The sequence below is a fragment of the Neoarius graeffei genome, chromosome 17 (assembly GCF_027579695.1).
Source record: "Neoarius graeffei isolate fNeoGra1 chromosome 17, fNeoGra1.pri, whole genome shotgun sequence".
NCBI classification, from domain to species: Eukaryota; Metazoa; Chordata; class Actinopteri; order Siluriformes; family Ariidae; genus Neoarius; species Neoarius graeffei.
In genome coordinates, this window is record NC_083585.1 from 36,971,187 (window position 1) to 36,991,843 (window position 20,657).

Below are 20,657 nucleotides of genomic sequence, written 5' to 3' on the forward strand. Positions count from 1 at the left end.
ATTCCATACATATAAATGCAATATACAGTATATGAGTGAGGGATCTGTGTGTGTGAGTGAGAGAGAGAGAAAGAAAGACTACACATGAATGAATCTGATATCTGATGAGCCAGAATCAACTTCAGAGGAAGTCCTAAGTCGGAAGAGTTTGTTCTCCCGCCGAGTGGATTTGCTATCAGTGACAGATCGAAGTGCCACCTGTGCTCTGCACGCTCCTGTAAGTACGCCTCATTTCCTGTGATGAGTGTGTATGGATGCTGGCAATAGTGCTTACTCCTGATAGAAAGTGGCGAGTGCGCATGGCTCCCGTCTTTCAAAACCAATTCGGCAGAAGGATGAAAACTGACCTCCCACCAAAAAGGCATAAAAAAGACAATGAAGAGAAACAGAGTGGACAAAATGGCCTCTTCATGTCAGAATGTCAGTGAAGTCCATGGTGCTGAAATAACAGTCTGTGGAGGCTGGAGAACGGTAGCATTAATAATCCGTGTATGACAAAGCATGTGTTTATATAAAAAAAAAGAATGGGCACACGAACATAGAGGTGTTTTTATTTGATAAAGTTGCAGCTTTCAAATTTCAAACCAAGATTTCAAATGCAAACCAAGATGCAAACAATTATGTTTTCAATAAAAAAAATCCCATTTCATTGGTTGTGACATAAAATATACTATATATGTAAAATCTATTTACATTTTAAACCTTTAACTATGTTTATCACCCTTGGTTTCTACCTCTGGGTGGCATCGTGGTGTAGTGGTTAGCACTGTCACCTCACAGCAAGAAGGTTCTGGGTTCGAGCCCAGCGGCCGGCGAGGGCCTTTCTGTGCGGAGTTTGCATGTTCTGTCCGTGTGGGTTTCCTCCGGGTGCTCCGGTTTCTCCCAAAGACATGCAGGTTAGGTTAACTGGTGACTCTAAATTGACCGTAGGTGTGAATGTGAGTGTGAATGGTTGTTTGTCTCTATGTGTCAGCCCTGGTAACTTGTCCAGGGTGTACCCCGCCTTTCGCCCGTAGTCAGCTGGGATAGGCTCCAGCTTGCCTGCGACCCTGTAGAACAAGATAAAGCGGCTAGAGATAATGAGATGAGATATTTACATTTTAAACCTTTAACTATGTTTATCACCCTTGGTTTCTACCTCTGGGCGGCATCGTGGTGTAGTAGTTAGCACTGTCACCTCACAGCAAGAAGGTTCTGGGTTCGAGCCCAGCGGCCGACGAGGGCCTTTCTGTGTGGAGTTTGCATGTTCTCCCTGTGTCTGTGTGGGTTTCCTCCGGGTGCTCCGGTTTCCCCCACAGTCCAAAGACATGCGGTTAGTTTAACATGGGGTGGCCATGGCCTGAAGTGACCTCGACCAAGGCACCTGACCCCCAACTGGTGCCTGTGTGTTCACTGCTTCAGATGGGTTCAATGCAGAGGAGGAATTTCACTGTGCTTAAGTCTGTGCTTGAGTGTACGTGTGATAAATAAAGGCTTCTTCTTTTTCTGTTCTGTTGTGTGTCACAGAATTGTTCCCTTTTTTTGTTATATCCAATATACTGTATAAAAGGCATATACAGTATAAACAATTAATACAAGTTGAATGGAACCACAACAACAGCAACAAAAACACTTGAATTGATTTACACCGGCTGGTGATTTGTGCATTAACAGCCATATTACTTTGGCCATTCTGCCATTTCTTTGATGAAAAATGTTGTCTTTGACAGCTCCTCCATTCCTGAAAAACTCCAATTTCCAATTTCTCACATTTTTCTTTTTCTTCACTGACTTTTGGGTTTGCATTCTGTTTTTTGCTTCATTCAAGGTGTCATGCATCAGCTCCTCTGAGAAATTCTGGGAAAGACGTCATGCCATCACCCCCATGGTAAATCCAGGAATTTTATCTCGTTGGGTCCTGGTTAGTTACTGTATCAATTCTCCCAAGGATTAACCCATACTCAATTCTTGTGTAAAAGTGAAATGAAGGTATTGTGTGTGTGTGTGCGCGTGTGTGTTCGGATCGAGATCCACAATTTACTATCAATAGTAAATTAATCAAGGTTTACTCACGAAAGGAGTCCTATACATATCTTGGACATAAATTTAATATTGCGGGCGACTGGGATGAACAAGTGAATGAAATCTTCTTTGAATACATTGAAAGGCTGCAGAAAATTGATGCCTCTTCTCTCTTGCTGACCATGAAAATTGAAAGCATTAGGCAGACAGCTCTAGCGAAGGTTCAACGTTTCTTCGCCAATGTTCATATGCCACAGAAGGTTTTGGAGGATTTAAATAATAAAACTGTACAGGTAGTGAGAGGATGGCTTGGCCTGAACACCCACACAACCCACGACATTATCCATCATCTATATCCAAGATGCCAATGATGGCGAGTACAGAGAACTGACAAGGAACTTTGTGGACTGGTGCCAACGGAACTCCCTCCAGATCAATACAAGTAAAACCAAGGAACTGGTGGTGAATTTCCGCAGGATGAGGTTCTCTTCATCTACCCCAGTGAACATTCAGGGAAAGGACATTGAGATTGTTAGGAGCTACAAGTACCTGGGTTTTCATCTGAACGATAAACTGGACTGGACTGATCACACACACGCCCTGTACAAGAAAGGCCAGAGCAGACTCCACTTGCTGAGGAGGCTCAGGGCCTTTGGAGTACAGGGTCCACTTCTGGACTCTTTTTATGACCCTGTGGTGGCATCAGCCATATTACATGGAGTTGTCTGTTGGGGAAGCAGTATCACAACAGCAGAGAGGAAAAAAACTGAACAAGCTGATTAGGAAGGCAGGATCTGTCCTGGGCTGTGCACTGTACTCAGTGGATGTAGTGGGGGAGAGGAGGATGTTGGCCAAGTTGTCATTCTTAATGGCGAACACCTCCCATCCACTGCAGGAGACAGTAGCAGCACTGGGCAGCTCCTTCAGTGACCGGCTCCTCCATCTGCGGTGTGTTAAGGAGAGATACAGCAGCTCCTTCCTCCCTACTGCTGTGAGACTGTACAACCGGCACCTCACCAAGCACAGCACCAGACGCTCCTCACAATAATGAACAATACTGTCCAGATCACTTCTACATCCATAGAAACCTCTCTGAACGTATACTGTGTGCACTGACTATCAGCATCAGTACTTTACAGCAAACTGCTAGCTACACATGGTTAAATGGCTCTTGTGCAATATACCGACTTACTTGTGTAATACTATCTGGGTAATACTGGTAATAATACCTGTGCAATACTTACACGTGCAATACCACCTTTGTAATACACTTATGTTAACTATATATCTGCCATTTAAGTTATGCAAATTTGTTAATTTTTTTTAATCTCTAAATTTGTAGTTTATTTCTTATATATATATATATATATATATATATATATATATATATATATATATATATATATATGTGTGTGTGTGTGTGTGTGTGTGTGTGTATATCCTTTTTTGTATACTTGGTACTTTTGCACTACTCCTTCACTGCCTTATCTTTTTCTCTTTATATATTTTGCTGCTGTAACAATGTAAATTTCCCCTTGTGGGATAATAAAAGATTATCTGATCTGATCTGATTTGATCTGATCTGAGCAGACGTGAAGGGGGCTTGGGAGTGCCGGATCTCAAGTGGACGTACGTCTCCACTAGGCTGGCCTATCTTTTGACCATGCTTAACAGCGATGATAACACCATCAGAAAAATGGCCAGAGCATCACTTCTTCTTGATTTGGAAAAGTGTAAAGTCCCTCTTGCTCGAGAATCTGAACCCAGTTTTTTGGGCTTCCGAAAGAAGTCGAATAACAAATTGGACAGTAACAACGTTGGTTTTGGGGTCAGGTCTGATTGGCCTGATCTCAATGACCTGTGCAACTGGACAGGAGTTAACCTACAGTGGGGACGAGCAGATACCACATCTGTGGTTCCTTCAGAAGCAGTAATCGAAGACAAAAACATTTTCGTAAGAGCGACTATATTGGAGAATGGATTTCATCACATAATTACACCTACTTCTACACGGGCATTCTTGATGTCGTGAGAATTTGAAAAAAACTCTCGCAGTTACCAGAGGACTAGCCCCCCACTGTAACACTAGCTATGTAATAGGCGAGAGGCCGAGGTCTACAGAAACGGAGATCGGTGCCGCCCTATTCGCCACATGGCATGGTAAGGACTTTGATTGATTTGATTCCTGATGTCAGTTAAACATCGACGTCAGAAACATTGGACTGGGCTTAGACTACAGGGACAGCTAGCTTGTCTTTCCTCAGCACTGAACTGAGGAAAGACAGCATTGAACTGTTCTTCAAAATGCCTCTATTGATGAGGATATCCAGATATTTACAGTTAAAGCCAGACTTCAGGTCTTACCAACTCGGCTCAATCTTTCCGTCTGATTCCCTGACTCTTACCCTCCATTTTGTATCCATCATGGACAAGACCAGGTGATAGAATCTATGTCTTATATACTAAATGGTTGTAATCTTTCAGTCCTGGGTATGACGTTAAACTGCATCCTGTCCTGGGTATGATGTTAAACCACATCCAAAGGAGCATTGGCAGCAGGGCACTCCAGTGCTCTGGGGCAGAAGAACCCGCAGGTCAACGGCTCATCATCAGGTGGCATGCAGAAGAACCACTTTTTGGTCAATGGATGGCACCACTTAGCAAGATAGCTGCTACTGTGGGGCAACCTCCCTGTCTACCAGGCCTGTTGTGCAGTAGCACACTGTCTGGACCAGACCTAGAGGTCCAGCGAGACTAGATGGTGGGGGCACGACGCAGTCTGTCTTTAACACCGTGCATGGCGCGATGTAGGAGAGTTTAGAGTGGTGACAGAAAATCAGCAGAGCCAAGAGAGCTGTGGAGGAAAAACGGAGAGAATTGTACCTCAAGAAGCACCGAACGCATCACATGTTATCGACAGGAACAAGCTTTCAATGCCACCGATGTAGACGTTTTTCGCCGCACAAATGTGGGCCTAGTAGCTCATAGGCATGCCTGCAAAGAATAACTAACTCCCCTTACACTGATGTCATCATCGAAATTGATGGACTGCCGAAGAAGGTTGTAATCTTTATAAAAGACTGTATATTTCCAGACATGACAGGATTGTGGACATTATATCAAAAAAATCTACCATCTATTTTTTTACAATTTTATAAAAATTGCTTTGTTCAATCACAAATATTCTCCCTGTCTAGTGCAGATATGTTGATTAATATAAATGTTACCAGACCATTATCGATAAGAGTAAGATGAGTGTGTTGATTCTGGAAGTAGGCTGTTGTTTCGATTCATATTTAGAAGAAAGTTATTTAATGAAGCTTATGAAATACCAACCCCTTGTACAGCAAATTTCTGATTTCGGGTACAAATGCCAACTTCTTGTATTGATATTTGGCAGTCTGGATCATGTGCATAGGCTGGTCATGAGGGATCTAAGGATAGTTGGATTTTCAAAGGTGAGAGCAAAACAGCTGGCTAAGTATTATTCAGTCTCATCCATAATTGGAAGTCGTCACATTTGGAGGAGAAGATGCTGTGTTTACCCATAAGATTTGAAATGCGTGTAACTGATGAAATCACATATCAAGGACATGTCTGGGCAGATAATGCATCTGTTACATTTGTGCCCTAATATATATATTTATTGTAAATTGTGGACTCAAATAAAGAAGTAAATGTGTGTGTGTGTGTGTGTGTGTGTGTGTGTGAGCTCACCGCTTTGAATGTTGAGCGCGTGGTGTTTGTCTATGCTCCAGCCCCCCAGGTTGGATGCTGTGCTCTCGTAGCCTTGCAAGATTGCTGTCCTCTTCTCCCATAGGATCATATCAGGACACGACTCGTACTCAAAGCCCACAGACACTGTTCAAGCACAGCACACTAGAGTGAGAATTCACACTACAAACCTGAACACACATATCACCAGAGTGTTCTAACTGATGATGATGAGACATTTAACAGAAAGTATCATATAATAACATTATGATATGCTTTAATGATCAGAAGAAATGATAAAATTGAAGTGAAATTTTATGGTGCCGTTTATCAATTTATGTATCTAGACCTTTATAGATCTCAGAAATACTGATTTGTAAGATGGAGATGAAGTGGATCTGGCTAGTTTCATCATTACAGGATTTATATTTTTTCTGGTCCAGACATTAATTCAGCCTGTTATTTCCCGAGGCATTTATGAGACATACTTCCATCCATCCATTATCTATACCGCTAATCTGTCAGGGTCGCGGGAGAAGCTGGAGCCAATCCCAGATGACTTTGGGCAAGAGCCAGGGTACACCCTGGGCAGAAATGAACAACTTTCACTTGGGGGCAATTTAAAGTGACCTAATCCACATGTCTTTGGACTGTAGGAGGAAATTGGAGCACCTGGAGGAAACCCACGCAGGCACGGTGAGAACATACAGACTCTACATAGAAAGGCCCCTGTCATATCTTAAATATTGGGATGGGATGGGTTGAGGAGAAAGGGAAGTCTTAATTACAATTCACCTCAACGTAGCGAAGTACTTTAAAAATTACAAACAAAGAAAATCACAGTTCATATGTAACCTTACACACTGAAAAATAAACTGAATGTGGCCAAATCATTTTTTTTTCTTTTTACTAACCACATGATGATTCACTCACCAAAAGCCTCGGACAGGCCGTACACCTTCTGACTGTAGACATCAGTTTTGTCCCAAACAAAATCATACGAGAGGCTCGGCGCTGCCGAGAACCACTTCCTGAAAAGGCGGCCCTCCACGGCGACCATGAGATGCACCTTCATCAGGCTGAAAGGGATAACTGCGTGGGTCAGTGTGACCCTTAGGACAGACTTATAACCTGCTGTACGGCTGCTCAGATATCCCAGGCGCAACTTTGTCCCGGGAACACGCACTTCCTCTTGAAGAGCCTGCACAAGAGAACATGACAGTTTTATCCAGTTCAAAAGGTTGTTAAAGCTCTGAAAAAAGGTGCAAGAATGGTCAAACTCCAAGTGCGCAATCTTCTGAGAGTTCTTTTGGCACTAAAGCAGATGCTCACAGCTGAAATGTGAACAGGACTCCAATAACAAGACTTGAATCGACTCATTTTATTTGTGTGCACTGTTACAAAAAAAAAAAAAAATTCTGCTTTGAAAGCATGTGAAATGAAATCACAGACAGACATTTGTATAAGGGCCCAGTGTCACAACACCGATAACTATAACTACAACTATGACTATACTTACAGTGGTGCTTGAAAGTTTGTGAACCCTTTAGAATTTTCTATATTTCTGCATTAATATGACCTAAAACATCATCAGATTTTCACACAAGTCCTAAAAGTAGATAAAGAGAACCCAGTTAAACAAATGAGACAAAAATATTATACTTGCTCATTTATTTATTGAGGAAAATGATCCAATATTACATATCTGTGAGTGGCAGAAGTATGTGAACCTCTAGGATTAGCAGTTAATTTGAAGGTGAAATTAGAGCCTGGTGTTTTCAATCAATGGGATGACAATCAGGTGTGAGTGGGCACCCTGTTTTATTTAAAGAACAGGGATCTATCAAAGTCTGATTTCCACAACACATGTTTATGGAAGTGCATCATGGCACAAACAAAGGAGATTTCTGAGGACCTCAGAAAAAGCGTTGTTGATGCTCATCAGGCTGGAAAAGGTTACAAAACCATCGCTAAAGCGTTTGGACTCCACCAATCCACAGTCAGACAGATTGTGTACAAATGGAGGAAATTCAAGACCATTGTTACCCTCCCCAGGAGTGGTCGACCAATAAAGATCACTCCAAGAGCAAGGCGTGTAATAGTCGGCGAGGTCACAAAGGACCCCAGGGTAACTTCTAAGCAACTTAAGGCCTCTCTCACATTGGCTAATGTTAATGTTCATGAGTCCACCATCAGGAGAACACTGAACAACAATGGTGTGCATGGCAGGGTTGCAAGGAGAAAGCCACTGCTCTCCAAAAAGAACACTACTGCTTGTCTGCAGTTTGCTAAAGATCACATGGATAAGCCAGAAGGCTATTGGAAAAATGTTTTGTGGATGGATGAGACCAAAATAGAACTTTTGGTTTAAATGAGAAGCATTATGCTCAGAAAAAGGAAAACACTGCATTCCAGCATAAGAACCTTATCCCATCTGTGAAACATGGTGGTGGTAGTATCATGGTTTGGGCCTATTTTGCTGCATCTGGGCCAGGACGGCTTGCCATCATTGATGGAACAATGAATTCTGAATTATACCAGTGAATTCTAAAGGAAAATGTCAGGACATCTGTCCATGAACTGAATCTCAAGAGAAGGTGGGTCATGCAGCAAGACAACAAGCCTAAGCACACAAGTCATTCTACCAAAGAATGGTTAAAGAAGAATAAAGTTAATGTTTTGGAATGGCCGAGTCAAAGTCCTGAACTTAATCCAATCAAAATGTTGTGGAAGGACCTGAAGCGAGCAGTTCATGTGAGGAAACCCACCAACATCCCAGAGTTGAAGCTGTTCTGTACGGAGGAATGGGCTAAAATTCCTCCAAGCCGGTGTGCAGGACTGATCAACAGTTACCGGAAACGTTTAGTTGCAGTTATTGCTGCACAAGGGGGTCACACCAGATACTGAAAGCAAAGGTTCACATACTTTTGCCACTCACAGATATGTAATATTGGATCATGTTCCTCAATAAATAAATGGCCAAGTATAATATTTTTGTCTCATTTGTTTAACTGGGTTCTCTTTATCTACTTTTAGGACTTGTGTGAAAATCTGATGATGTTTTAGGTCATATTTATACGGAAATATAGAAAATTCTAAAGGGTTCACAAACTTTCAAGCACTACCGTATGCCTGAATTTAGTTCCAGTCTGGAGCAGTCACACCACAACTATAACCCGACTATAATATCAGTTGGTCCTGCCACTCAGGGAAATAAATGCACGTAACTTAGTAATAGTCATGCAAGTTTTTTCCAAGTAGTAGCACATTATTCCGGGTCATACTGTACAGCTTGGACTTCAAAACAACCCATGTACACACGCCGGTGGTTGAGATAATACGGATAGGTCACGGATTACAGAAATATGATAAAAAAGGATACAAAATACAGAGTGGTTACGGATTTTAACATGGATACATCACAGATGCTAATAATTTACGGATTGGTCATGGATGTTTCAGTATATTACAGACTGGTTACCGATCTCATATGGATGATGCATCATGGATAAAAAATTAATAAGTCTCAAACAATTCAATGTTTGGAGTGCTGAAGTTCATAATTAAAATATCTTACCTCCATTTATATGTTTACTTTATTAATTTACTATTAATATTTCACAGAAAATATCACATAATTGTGAATAAAAGATCCGTGCTTTGCATTATATTTTTTATTTTCCGTGAATCCGTATTCCGTGACTTCATGATGCAACAAGGATGTACGAAGATGCCCGAAGATGCCCGGGAAAAATAGGACGTGCTCCGACCATGTCACATGTAAACAATCACCTGATTGGTCAGATGTTTTATCGGACCAGGTCAGGGCCTGGAAAAATCGCTCCAGAAACAATCTCACCAATACCAATAAACCCAGGTCTGGGCTATAGGTATCGTTATTGGTCTGGTGTGACCACCAACCACATAAACTGCAGGGGAATGATTTATTTCTAGTTATCATTATAGTTATAGTTATCGGTATTGTGGGACCGGGCCTTAAGGGATAAGCAGTGGAAGAGCAGTGCTGGATCTCCTATAAAGGCCTAGTGCACAGAATTGATTGGTTCGTTAGTTTTCTCCTTACAATCTTTTCGACGCACACTGCAGTGCTCTCATTAAGTCACCACATGTAGCACTTTGCTTCTCAGACAAGACCAGAGCAATTAACACAGTCAGTGACTCCTTCACAAATGCACAGATAAAGAGGACAGCAAAGAAAAAGAAAGGTGTCTGCTAAACAGTGCTCGTTTGTAAATCTTAATGACACTACCAAAGACCATGGACTGTACAAAAACACAGAATGGTGTAAAAAAAAATATGTTAAAGATCACATTCATGTGTGTGCGCGTGCGCGCGTGTGTGTGTGTGTCCCCAGGCCACTGAAAGGACGGATGGGAAAGACGGTGTCAGATATTAATAGGCCAGATAGCACTGCATGTTGCACAGAAACCATTAATCTTGTATAGCAAAGGGGGAGACAAAATAATTAGAAGGAACCACATGAACACAGATACACTCACAAAAAAATACAAGCAGGAACAGGCAGAAAAACACCCAACACAGGAAATGTCAGTTACAAACATATGACAGAGCACACAGACATATCTGCATCCACAAACATCATTCTGGTGTCACATTCACAAAAACAAACACTTTTTATCCACTTGCACCAAAGCTCTGGTTGCCCTCCGTCAAAAAAAAAAAAGATTTTCAAGCGAAAACATGCTGCTTTTTACTAGTGACTGCAAACTCTAGATACAGAAATTCAATAAGGGTCTGCTTTCTGCTAAACGTAATTATCCTTGCTCTGCAAAAAGCTTGCACTGTAAATTACACTGTGCATCTCCAACCAATTACAACAAGCCATGATGAAAGTGTTGCCACAAGCAAAAGTCACTCCTCCATTCCAACTTGATATATGCTCTTTCTAATCTGCTTCCTCTGTATATGAGGGCAAAGGGTCCTCTATCAGTGACAGCAGCTGGCATGGAATGAATCACATACTCAATAGAGGTCATACAATCCATTTACAGAGAGCACTAAAGGGCCAGATGTGTTTTGTTCCGTCTTTTAAAAGCGAATAGCAACTGTTTATCTTATTAACGTTCACCCAGTGAGAGTCTGGATGGATGCTAATGAACAGAAAATACAAAACAGTACAGGATAAAGAGCAGCACTGTCCACAATGTCTAATATGATTTTGAAAAGAAACAGACAATGAGATTTACATTTTGCCAGGGCAAATGTCCTGGTTTCCTCTGGTGTGTTTTTATAGCATTTAGTACGGCAATCTCTGAAGTCTCTTCCTTTCTACTAAACTTAAACTTACTCTGAGAGCACAATATCCCTCACTGGCAACTACGCCATAACTCTGGTAAAATGCGACTGAATTGAACAAAATTGCAATATGCGTATTACTGACATATAACAAAGAATCCTGTAAAGTTTCGTGAAATTCCTCCAAAAATTGTGAGAGGAGTTGATTTCAGAAGGTGAGTACCCTTCCCGGGACGGATGGACGGACGGACATCGCCACGACATAATCCCCCTTCGGGCCTTTCGGCCAGTGGGGGATAAAAATTGTGAGGAAAGTTGATTTCAGAAAGCAAGCACACCTTGATGAAATTACCAAAGTACAAGTTTGTTAAAAATCAAGGGCATAACTTTGGTAAAATTTGCCCAAATTAAATGAAATTTCAATATGCAAGTAACTGTCATATACCAAAGCCTTTTGCCAAGTTTGGTGAAAATCCAACACAAATTGTGAGAGGAGTTGATTTCAGAAGAACGTATGCCCTCATGAAATTGTCAAAGTACAAGTTATTTAATCAAGGGTCAAAACTCTGGTAAAATTTTCACAAACAAAATTAAATCGCAATATGCGTATTAACATCATATAGCAAGGTCTTTTGCCAAGCTTCGAGAAATTCCTCCAAAAATTGTGAGAGGAGCTGATTTCAGAAGGAAAACACACTCTCAGGAAATTGTCAAATTATAATTTTGCTAATCAAGGGCTGTAACTCTGGTAAAATGTGACCAAGTTTAACAAAATTGCAATATGCGTTTTACTGACATGTCACAAAGAATCCTGCCAAGTTTCGTGAAATTCCTCCAAAAATTGTGAGAGGAGTTGATTTTAGAAGGTGAGCACCCATCCTGGGACTGACGGACAGACGGACATCGCCACGACATACAGTAATCCCCCTTCGGGCCTTTCGACCAGCAGGGGATAAAAATTAATAGCAACTATTTGTCTAATTACAGGAAGAAAAATGTGCGATGGTCTGAGAAACCTGTCAGATGTCACTGCTGAATTCTTGAAGAAAACAAATATACAGTGGTGCTTGAAAGTTTGTGAACCCTTTAGAATGTTCCATATTTCTGCATAAATATGACCTAAAACATCATCAGATTTTCACACAAGTCCTAAAAGTAGATAAAGAGAACCCAGTTAAACAAATGAGACAAAAATATTACACTTGGTCATTTATTTATTGAGGAAAATAATCCAATATTACATATCTGTGAGTGGCAAAAGTATGTGAACCTCTAGGATTAGCAGTTAATTTGAAGGTGGAATTAGAGTCAGGTGTTTTCAATCAATGGGATGACAATCAGGTGTGAGTGGGCACCCTGTTTTATTTAAAGAACAGGGATCTATCAAAGTCTGATCTTCACAACACATGTTTGTGGAAGTGTATCATGGCGCGAACAAAGGAGATTTCTGAGGACCTCAGAAAAAGCGTTGTTGATGCTCATCAGGTTGGAAAAGGTTACAAAACCATCTCTAAAGAGTTTGGACTCCACCAATCCACAGTCAGACAGATTGTGTACAAATGGAGGAAATTCAAGACCATTGTTACCCTCGTCAGGAGTGGTCGACCAACAAAGATCACTCCAAGAGCAAGGCGTGTAATAGTCGGTGAGGTCACAAAGGACCCCAGGGTAACTTCAAAACAACTGAAGGCCTTTCTCACATTGGCTAATGTTAATGTCCATGAGTCCACCATCAGTAGAACACTGAACGACAATGGTGTGCATGGCAGGGTTGTAAGGAGAAAACCATTGCTCTTCAAAAAGAACATTGCTGCTCGTCTGCAGTTTGCTAAAGATCACGTGGACAAGCCAGAAGGCTACTGGAAAAATGTTTTGTGGGTGGATGAGACCAAAATAGAACTTTTTGGTTTAAATGAGAAGCGCTATGTTTGGAGAAAGGAAAACACTGCATTCCAGCAAAAGAACCTTATCCCATCTGTGAAACATGGTGGTGGTAGTATCATGGTTTGGGCCTGTTTTGCTGTATCTGGTCCAGAACGGCTTGCCATCATTGATGGAACAATGAATTCTGAATCATACCAGCAAATTCTAAAGGAAAATGTCAGGACATCTGTCCATGAGCTGAATCTCAAGAGAAGGTGGGTCATGCAGCAAGACAACGACCCTAAGCACACAAGTCGTTCTACCAAAGAATGGTTAAAAAAGAATAAAGTTAATGTTTTGGAATGGCCAAGTCAAAGTCCTGACCTTAATCCAAACAAAATGCTGTGGAAGGACCTGAAGCGAGCAGTTCATATGAGGAAACCCACCAACATCCCAGAGTTGAAGCTGTTCTGTACGGAGGAATGGGCTAAAATTCCTCCAAGCCGATGTGCAGGACTGATCAACAGTTACCAGAAACGTTTAGTTGCAGTTACTGCTGCACAAGGGGGTCACACCAGATACTGAAAGCAAAGGTTCACATACTTTTGCCACTCACAGATATGTAATATTGGATCATTTTCCTCAATAAATAAATGGCCAAGTATAATATTTTTGTCTCATTTGTTTAACTGGGTTCTCTTTATCTACTTTTAGGACTTGTGTGAAAATCTGATGATGTTTTAGATCATATTTATGCAGAAATATGGAACATTCTAAAGGGTTCACAAACTTTCAAGCACCACTGTATGTATGGATTTCACCAAAAATGATTTGGTAGATTTTTTTCTGTACTAACTAATTCTCTACTCTCATCTAACAGCTCACAATGTACTTCTTCCAAGACACATGAAACTAGCCAATGCATCTTTCTAAACTGATGCTCATACTGCAATACACAGCATATGAACACATTTGGAACAAAAGCAATATCTGCCATCTTCCTCATACATGAGCTCACAGTTGCCCCTGATTGATGAGTGCTGCTGTGATTGACAGAAGTGAGAGAGTATATATCATCCTTCCCAAGGCCAGGTTTGCTCCCTGGGACTACATGACTACAGAATCTACAGGATTTGAACTTGTGATCTCTTGACATTAGAGCCAATGATTTTCTAGTGTGCCTCTTATGATCCCTGTAGAAATGTTCTATTATCGAAACGGGTTCCGTCAGTCTGGCTGTTCGTCTGGTCATGTTTTTGTTTCCGGGCCATATCTTTAAAACTACTGAAGATATCTTCATGAAACTCTGTATACATCTCAAACAACATGTGAACTGGTGCCTGTTGCTACTGTATTTTGGATTTTTGAAAAAAAAAAAAGTATTTTTCAAATTTTTTACATAAAAAATAGATTTTGACTTAGTTTCTAAGAGCACTGTTCATTTCCGGAGCATACATCCAAAACTATTCATGATACGGATTTGAAACTTGGTATACATGTTAACAAGGTGATGTAGATGTGCCTTTTCATACTAAGAAATTTGAGAAATTTTAATTTTTCATGCTTCCATGGAAACAATTTCAGACTTAGTCTCTCAGGTTAGTCTTAGGGTAGAGATGAAAGTGGAGCAAAGAAAAAAAATCCTGAACTTTCGAAAGTCAAACTAAGATGGGGGGGCAACGTCCCCCGAAAAAATTTTAATAACATAACACACAAAACCCTGCATTCTAGTGCATTTTAGTACTTATTTTCACTAAAACAAGTTATAACTTTTAAGCCTTTTTCTTTCATGTACATTAATGATTAACATGTCAAAAATATCAAATTTAATTCCCCTAGTTAATGAGTAATTTTCAGGAGTGCATTTAGAAAACGCGGTGATTTTCCTGCTACACAGTTCATTACTTTGAAAAAAATCAGACAGTTGAAGACTCAGCAAAATCCCCAAACAGTACTGTTAAAAAGTAAAGGTCTGTTGGAGTTTCTAAAGCTTTCAGGTTTCAATGTTGGGGACATTGAGCCTCATTTATCAATCTTTTAGTAGAGTTGTGCGTTTGCATAAGCTAAAGTGAACTAAAAATTTCTAATTCATATTTATGCGAGTTGAAGCCAATTGTTTACATTAGTTCATCTCATCTCATCTCATCTCATTATCTCTAGCCGCTTTATCCTGTTCTACAGGGTCGCAGGCAAGCTGGAGCCTATCCCAGCTGACTACAGGCGAAAGGCGGGGTACACCCTGGACAAGTCGCCAGGTCATCACAGGGCTGACACATAGACACAGACAACCATTCACACTCACATTCACACCTACGGTCAATTTAGAGTCACCAGTTAACCTAACCTGCATGTCTTTGGACTGTGGGGGAAACTGGAGCACCCGGAGGAAACCCACGCGGACACGGGGAGAACATGCAAACTCCACACAGAAAGGCCCTCGCCGGCCACGGGGCTCGAACCCGGACCTTCTTGCTGTGAGGTGACAGCGCTAACCACTACAATAAAAGAAAATAGGTCTGCACACTGCTGGATACGCTCCAAAAAATAAACTTTATTTAATTAAAACAAGCAACATTTCGATCACCCTGGATCTTCATCAGGCATAAGCCTGATGAAGATCCAGGGTGATCGAAATGTTGCTTGTTTTAATTAAATAAAGTTTATTTTTTGGAGCGTATCCAGCAGTGTGCAGACCTATTTTCTTTTATTGTATGACATTTTTGTCTGGCACCTGCAAAGAGTTTTTGGATGTGCGCACCCTACTCAAACGATTATAGCGCTAACCACTACACCACCGTGCCGCCACATTAGTTCATTATCTGTAAATTTAAACACACCAATGAATACCAAATTTCTCATGTAAATCAGGGGCGTAGCTAGGATTTTTTTTTGGGGGGGGGTCGTCACACACTGACTGGCAGCCTGAGTACATTATGTAACAAAAAATAATTACCACTGCTAGTTTTAGGCAGCTCAGAAACCGGCTTTTCCGTTATTGCCGTTTCTTCCACATTTTCTTGATGTTGTGTTCTAGAAACGGCACTAAAACTTAGCTTCGAAGCCACAAAATGCAACTTTGATGGAAAAATATATAATAAATTGCTTACCTCTCTTCACGTCGAAAGAAGGAGAAAAGTTTTGCTTGTTTTTGACATAGCGAATTATTAACACAAGAGGAAATATTCGTAATTCGCAACTAAAAAGACTGCAGCTACACTGGCAGCTTGAACATGCTTTCTAGTGCGATTGTGTTGCGCTTGCGCAGAACGGTGTCAGTTCTGCGCGCCTTAGGTCGTGCACCCGAAGGTGCGCCTTGGGCACGCGTGCCTAACGAGCTCCGGCACGCGCGCCGTTAACAAAGAACACCTGTCTTTAATCAATGAACTATGTTTGGGCTATTTAAGGACTGCATCCATGCAAGGACGATGCGAAGTATTACACTGCATCTAGGAACGCGAAAAATCCGAAAAATAAATTTCTCCATTCGGAAAACCAGAGATTTTCAAGAGTTTTGTCAAATATCCGGATTTCTGGGTAAATCCGGAAGACTTTCATCTATACTTAGGGGTAGGTTTTGTTTCCAGAGCAGAACTTGAAAACTATGAGTGATACAATCTTGAAAGTTGGTATATGTGTTGATTAAGTAATGTATATGTGTCTTTTGATACGAAGAAATGTGAGAAATTTTAACTTTTAGCTCACATGGACCAAAGGTCCAATGGGTTTACAACCCTGATTCCAAAAAAGTTGGGACAAAGTACAAATTGTAAATAAAAACGGAATGCAATAATTTACAAATCTCAAAAACTGATATTGTATTCACAATAGAACATAGACAACATATCAAATGTCGAAAGTGAGACATTTTGAAATTTCATGCCAAATATTGGCTCATTTGAAATTTCATGACAGCAACACATCTCAAAAAAGTTGGGACAGGGGCAATAAGAGGCTGGAAAAGTTAAAGGTACAAAAAAGGAACAGCTGGAGGACCAAACTGCAACTCATTAGGTTAATTGGCAATAGGTCATTAACATGACTGGGTATAAAAAGAGCATCTTGGAGTGGCAGCGGCTCTCAGAAGTAAAGATGGGAAGAGGATCACCAATCCCCCAATTCTGTGCTGACAAATAGTGGAGCAATATCAGAAAGGAGTTCGACAGTGTAAAATTGCAAAGAGTTTGAACATATCATCATCTACAGTGCATAATATCATCAAAAGATTCAGAGAATCTGGAAGAATCTCTGTGCGTAAGGGTCAAGGCCGGAAAACCATACTGGGTGCCCGTGATCTTCGGGCCCTTAGACGGCACTGGATCACATACAGGCATGCTTCTGTATTGGAAATCACAAAATGGGCTCAGGAATATTTCCAGAGAACATTATCTGTGAACACAATTCACCGTGCCATCTGCCGTTGCCAGCTAAAACTCTATCGTTCAAAGAAGAAGCCGTATCTAAACATGATCCAGAAGCGCAGACGTCTTCTCTGGGCCAAGGCTCATTTAAAATGGACTGTGGCAAAGTGGAAAACTGTTCTGTGGTCAGACGAATCAAAATTTGAAGTTCTTTATGGAAATCAGGGACGCCGTGTCATTCGGACTAAAGAGGAGAAGGACGACCCAAGTTGTTATCAGTGCTCAGTTCAGAAGCCTGCATCTCTGATGGTATGGGGTTGCATTAGTGCGTGTGGCATGGGCAGCTTACACATCTGGAAAGACACCATCAATGCTGAAAGGTATATCCAGGTTCTAGAGCAACATATGCTCCCATCCAGACGACGTCTCTTTCAGGGAAGACCTTTCATTTTCCAACATGACAATGCCAAACCACATACTGCATCAATTACAGCATCATGGCTGCGTAGAAGAAGGGTCCGGGTACTGAACTGGCCAGCCTGCAGTCCAGATCTTTCACCCATAGAAAACATTTGGCGCATCATAAAACAGAAGATACGACAAAAAAGACCTAAGACAGTTGAGCAACTAGAATCCTACATTAGACAAGAATGGGTTAACATTCCTATCCCTAAACTTGAGCAACTTGTCTCCTCAGTCCCCAGACGTTTACAGACTGTTGTAAAGAGAAAAGGGGATGTCTCACAGTGGTAAACATGGCCTTGCCCCAACTTTGAGATGTGTTGTTGTCATGAAATTTAAAATCACCTAATTTTTCTCTTTAAATGATACATTTTCTCAGTTTAAACATTTGATATGTCATCTATGTTCTATTCTGAATAAAATATGAAATTGTGAAACTTCCACATCATTGCATTCAGTTTTTATTTACAATTTGTACTTTGTCCCAACTTTTTTGGAATCGGGGTTGTATACCATGGGCTGCTGAGGTCAGTGTAAAGAGGTGTAGGGTTGGTTTCCTGCAGCAGAACTTGAAAAATGTGACAAATAATATCTTGAAACTTGGTATATAGTTGGTATATAGAGTGGGGATATAGAGGACTCTGTCTTCTTGTTTGCTTTTTAAACCTGCCTGCACTTTCTGCAAATATTATGTTCTGTAAATAAAGAGTCGGTTTGACAAACTCTGCTTTAGGTTATGAATAAAGGCGGGTTTTGAAAGCAGCTTTTTGTGGTAATATTCATTGGTGTTTTATTTATTTTTATGTCATATTTAATTAAATGCAAATTAAATCAATAAAGAACGGCTGATTTTAGACAATTACCAAATGGAATTGGATATTTACATGCAATTTTCTCCCTTTTCACATTCAAAATGCTAGAACTTGTGATTGTGATACAAGCAAAACAGAAACATTTCAAGAAAGCCTGTAGATTTCACAACTATATAGGCTGTTTCACAATCATAGTTGTCTTTTTGAAGAACACCAACTAACTCCTGAAACTAGGTCCAGTGTATTCTGTATATGCTGGAGTTTCTTCTACCTTATTTTACAGGGACACACCAGTCCCATCTCCAGCAGTAATGTCTCTTATAAGTTCTTGTAAATATGTTTGTCAGAGTCAAATGCAAGCTCAGTTTTGACCTTGTGGTCATTTCGGTTAATTCAGCTTTAATTATTACACTGAGATTTTTACTGGTTAAATTCAGAATTGCATTTTTTAACACAAACTAGGTTTTACTTTTGGAAATGTACAGTGTTTCCATTCACATTAGAAAGATATTTAAGTGGAAGCTACATTTTTTTTTTTGTAAACCAAGTGCCTCTTACCGTACAGTATCCTTTATCCGTTAAAAATGTCCTCTCTGGAAAGCACTCACTATATGATGAGGTTGTAGATTATTTTTTTCCAGAAAATATTTCTCTCTTTTGAAGCAGAAGACTGTTGTTGCACAGTATAAAAAAAAAAAAAGACTTGAAACAGATGAGACACATTTGCAGCAGAGCTTTACAGGTGGTTGAAATATGATTCCATCAAAGTGTCCTCTCCGGAAAACCACAAGGATCCTCACCACTTCAGTTATTATTACAGTTACCACCGTGTACAAACATCGCTGCACAGTATTGGAAAATTTGTACTTAAAATCACATCCATTTCAACAGTTTTTCACTTTGTAAACCTTACTCTTGTGGACTGTAAGAAAGATGGTCAATTTTAAAAATACACTATATGCCGTCTTCTCACCACAAGTAACATGCTCAGTATATGACCTGCAGCTCTGAAATTCTGTCCAGTTCATTTCCATCTCAAAAGGTAATTTTTGGCAGCAGAGAAACACAAACATCTGAGGTTTGATTTTTTTTTTTAATTATTGTGGGCCTTTCAAATACACTGACTTCTGAATATAAGCATTTCTGCATGTGGCGTACTACAGAATTCACTCTATATTTAAGAAATAAGCAACATTAAATGGAGAAGAGGAATGCAAATAAAAGCAAATAAGCTGCTTCCTAGCTGTGAAATGAAGCAGTCAATAACAGCCTATATGTATGGCATTCGTTTTACATGATGATCTGGTGTAATTCGATCCTTTCCTGGTGCTACTAGGCGGTTTTATTTGTATTCTACACACTCAGAAAATAAAGTACATGATTGTACCTTTAGGGGTACAATGGTTTGTCACTGGGGCAGGACCCTCTAAGGTACTTATCTGGACCCTTTGTATACTGCTTGGGAACATATATGTACCTTTTTGGCCCTAAAACTTTGAGGTTCAATTAAGAACCCTCGGGGGTACATGAGTGTACATTGTACCTTGGGGGACAGAACTGGACTCCGACAGTACAGTACCCCTATTTCTGACAGTGTACCCCTGAGAGAATTCCAGCCCAGAACACATTCTAGATATAAATGCTCTAAGAAAGTCTCTTAAAAAGTTGAGCTACTTCCAGATGTGTGCCTTCCTGTCTTGATTAACAGGAAAATTAATATCAGGAAAAAAAAAAAGGAGTGGAATCCCACAGGCTCACTGAAATATTTCATAGTGAACGCTACAGATGTTATAATCCTGGTATGATATTCATATTCACCATTATACAGAATTTTAGTTTTCTATTTGCTAGTTTTACAATCCAATAAAGTCATAATTTCTCTATGTGTATTGCCGCCGTAAGGAATTTATAGGAAGATAAAAATGCTAGAAACTCTCTTGTTAATTTCTAGCCAAGCAGATGTGGGTTTTATCACATTTTTTTTTTTACACAAATCATCCAATGAAACTGAAGCTTTGATGATTTTTTTCCTTTCTTGTGAAAATGGCGGCACACATGGTGTGGCCTTTGGATGGAAGAATCCCTGACACATCAAAGCACGAAAATAAGGAATCAGCTTTGAGAAGAGAACCTCAGACAGTATTGTGTATGGTCGTTTTATGAGGGATTT

General features: G+C 40.4%; 1 protein-coding gene across 4 annotated transcripts in view; it reads right to left on the reverse strand.

Annotated features, from left to right (window-relative positions):
- tenm4 (teneurin transmembrane protein 4) overlaps positions 1–20,657 on the reverse strand; it is a 353,388-nt gene that overhangs the window by 78,302 nt on the left and 254,429 nt on the right. For all 4 annotated transcript variants that reach the window (XM_060944153.1, XM_060944154.1, XM_060944151.1 and 1 more), the window contains 2 exons: positions 6,649–6,916; positions 5,719–5,862 (listed from right to left, as the gene is read on the reverse strand). In XM_060944153.1, the coding sequence (XP_060800136.1) occupies positions 5,719–5,862; positions 6,649–6,916 (412 nt within the window). The remainder of the gene's footprint in view (positions 1–5,718; positions 5,863–6,648; positions 6,917–20,657) is intronic.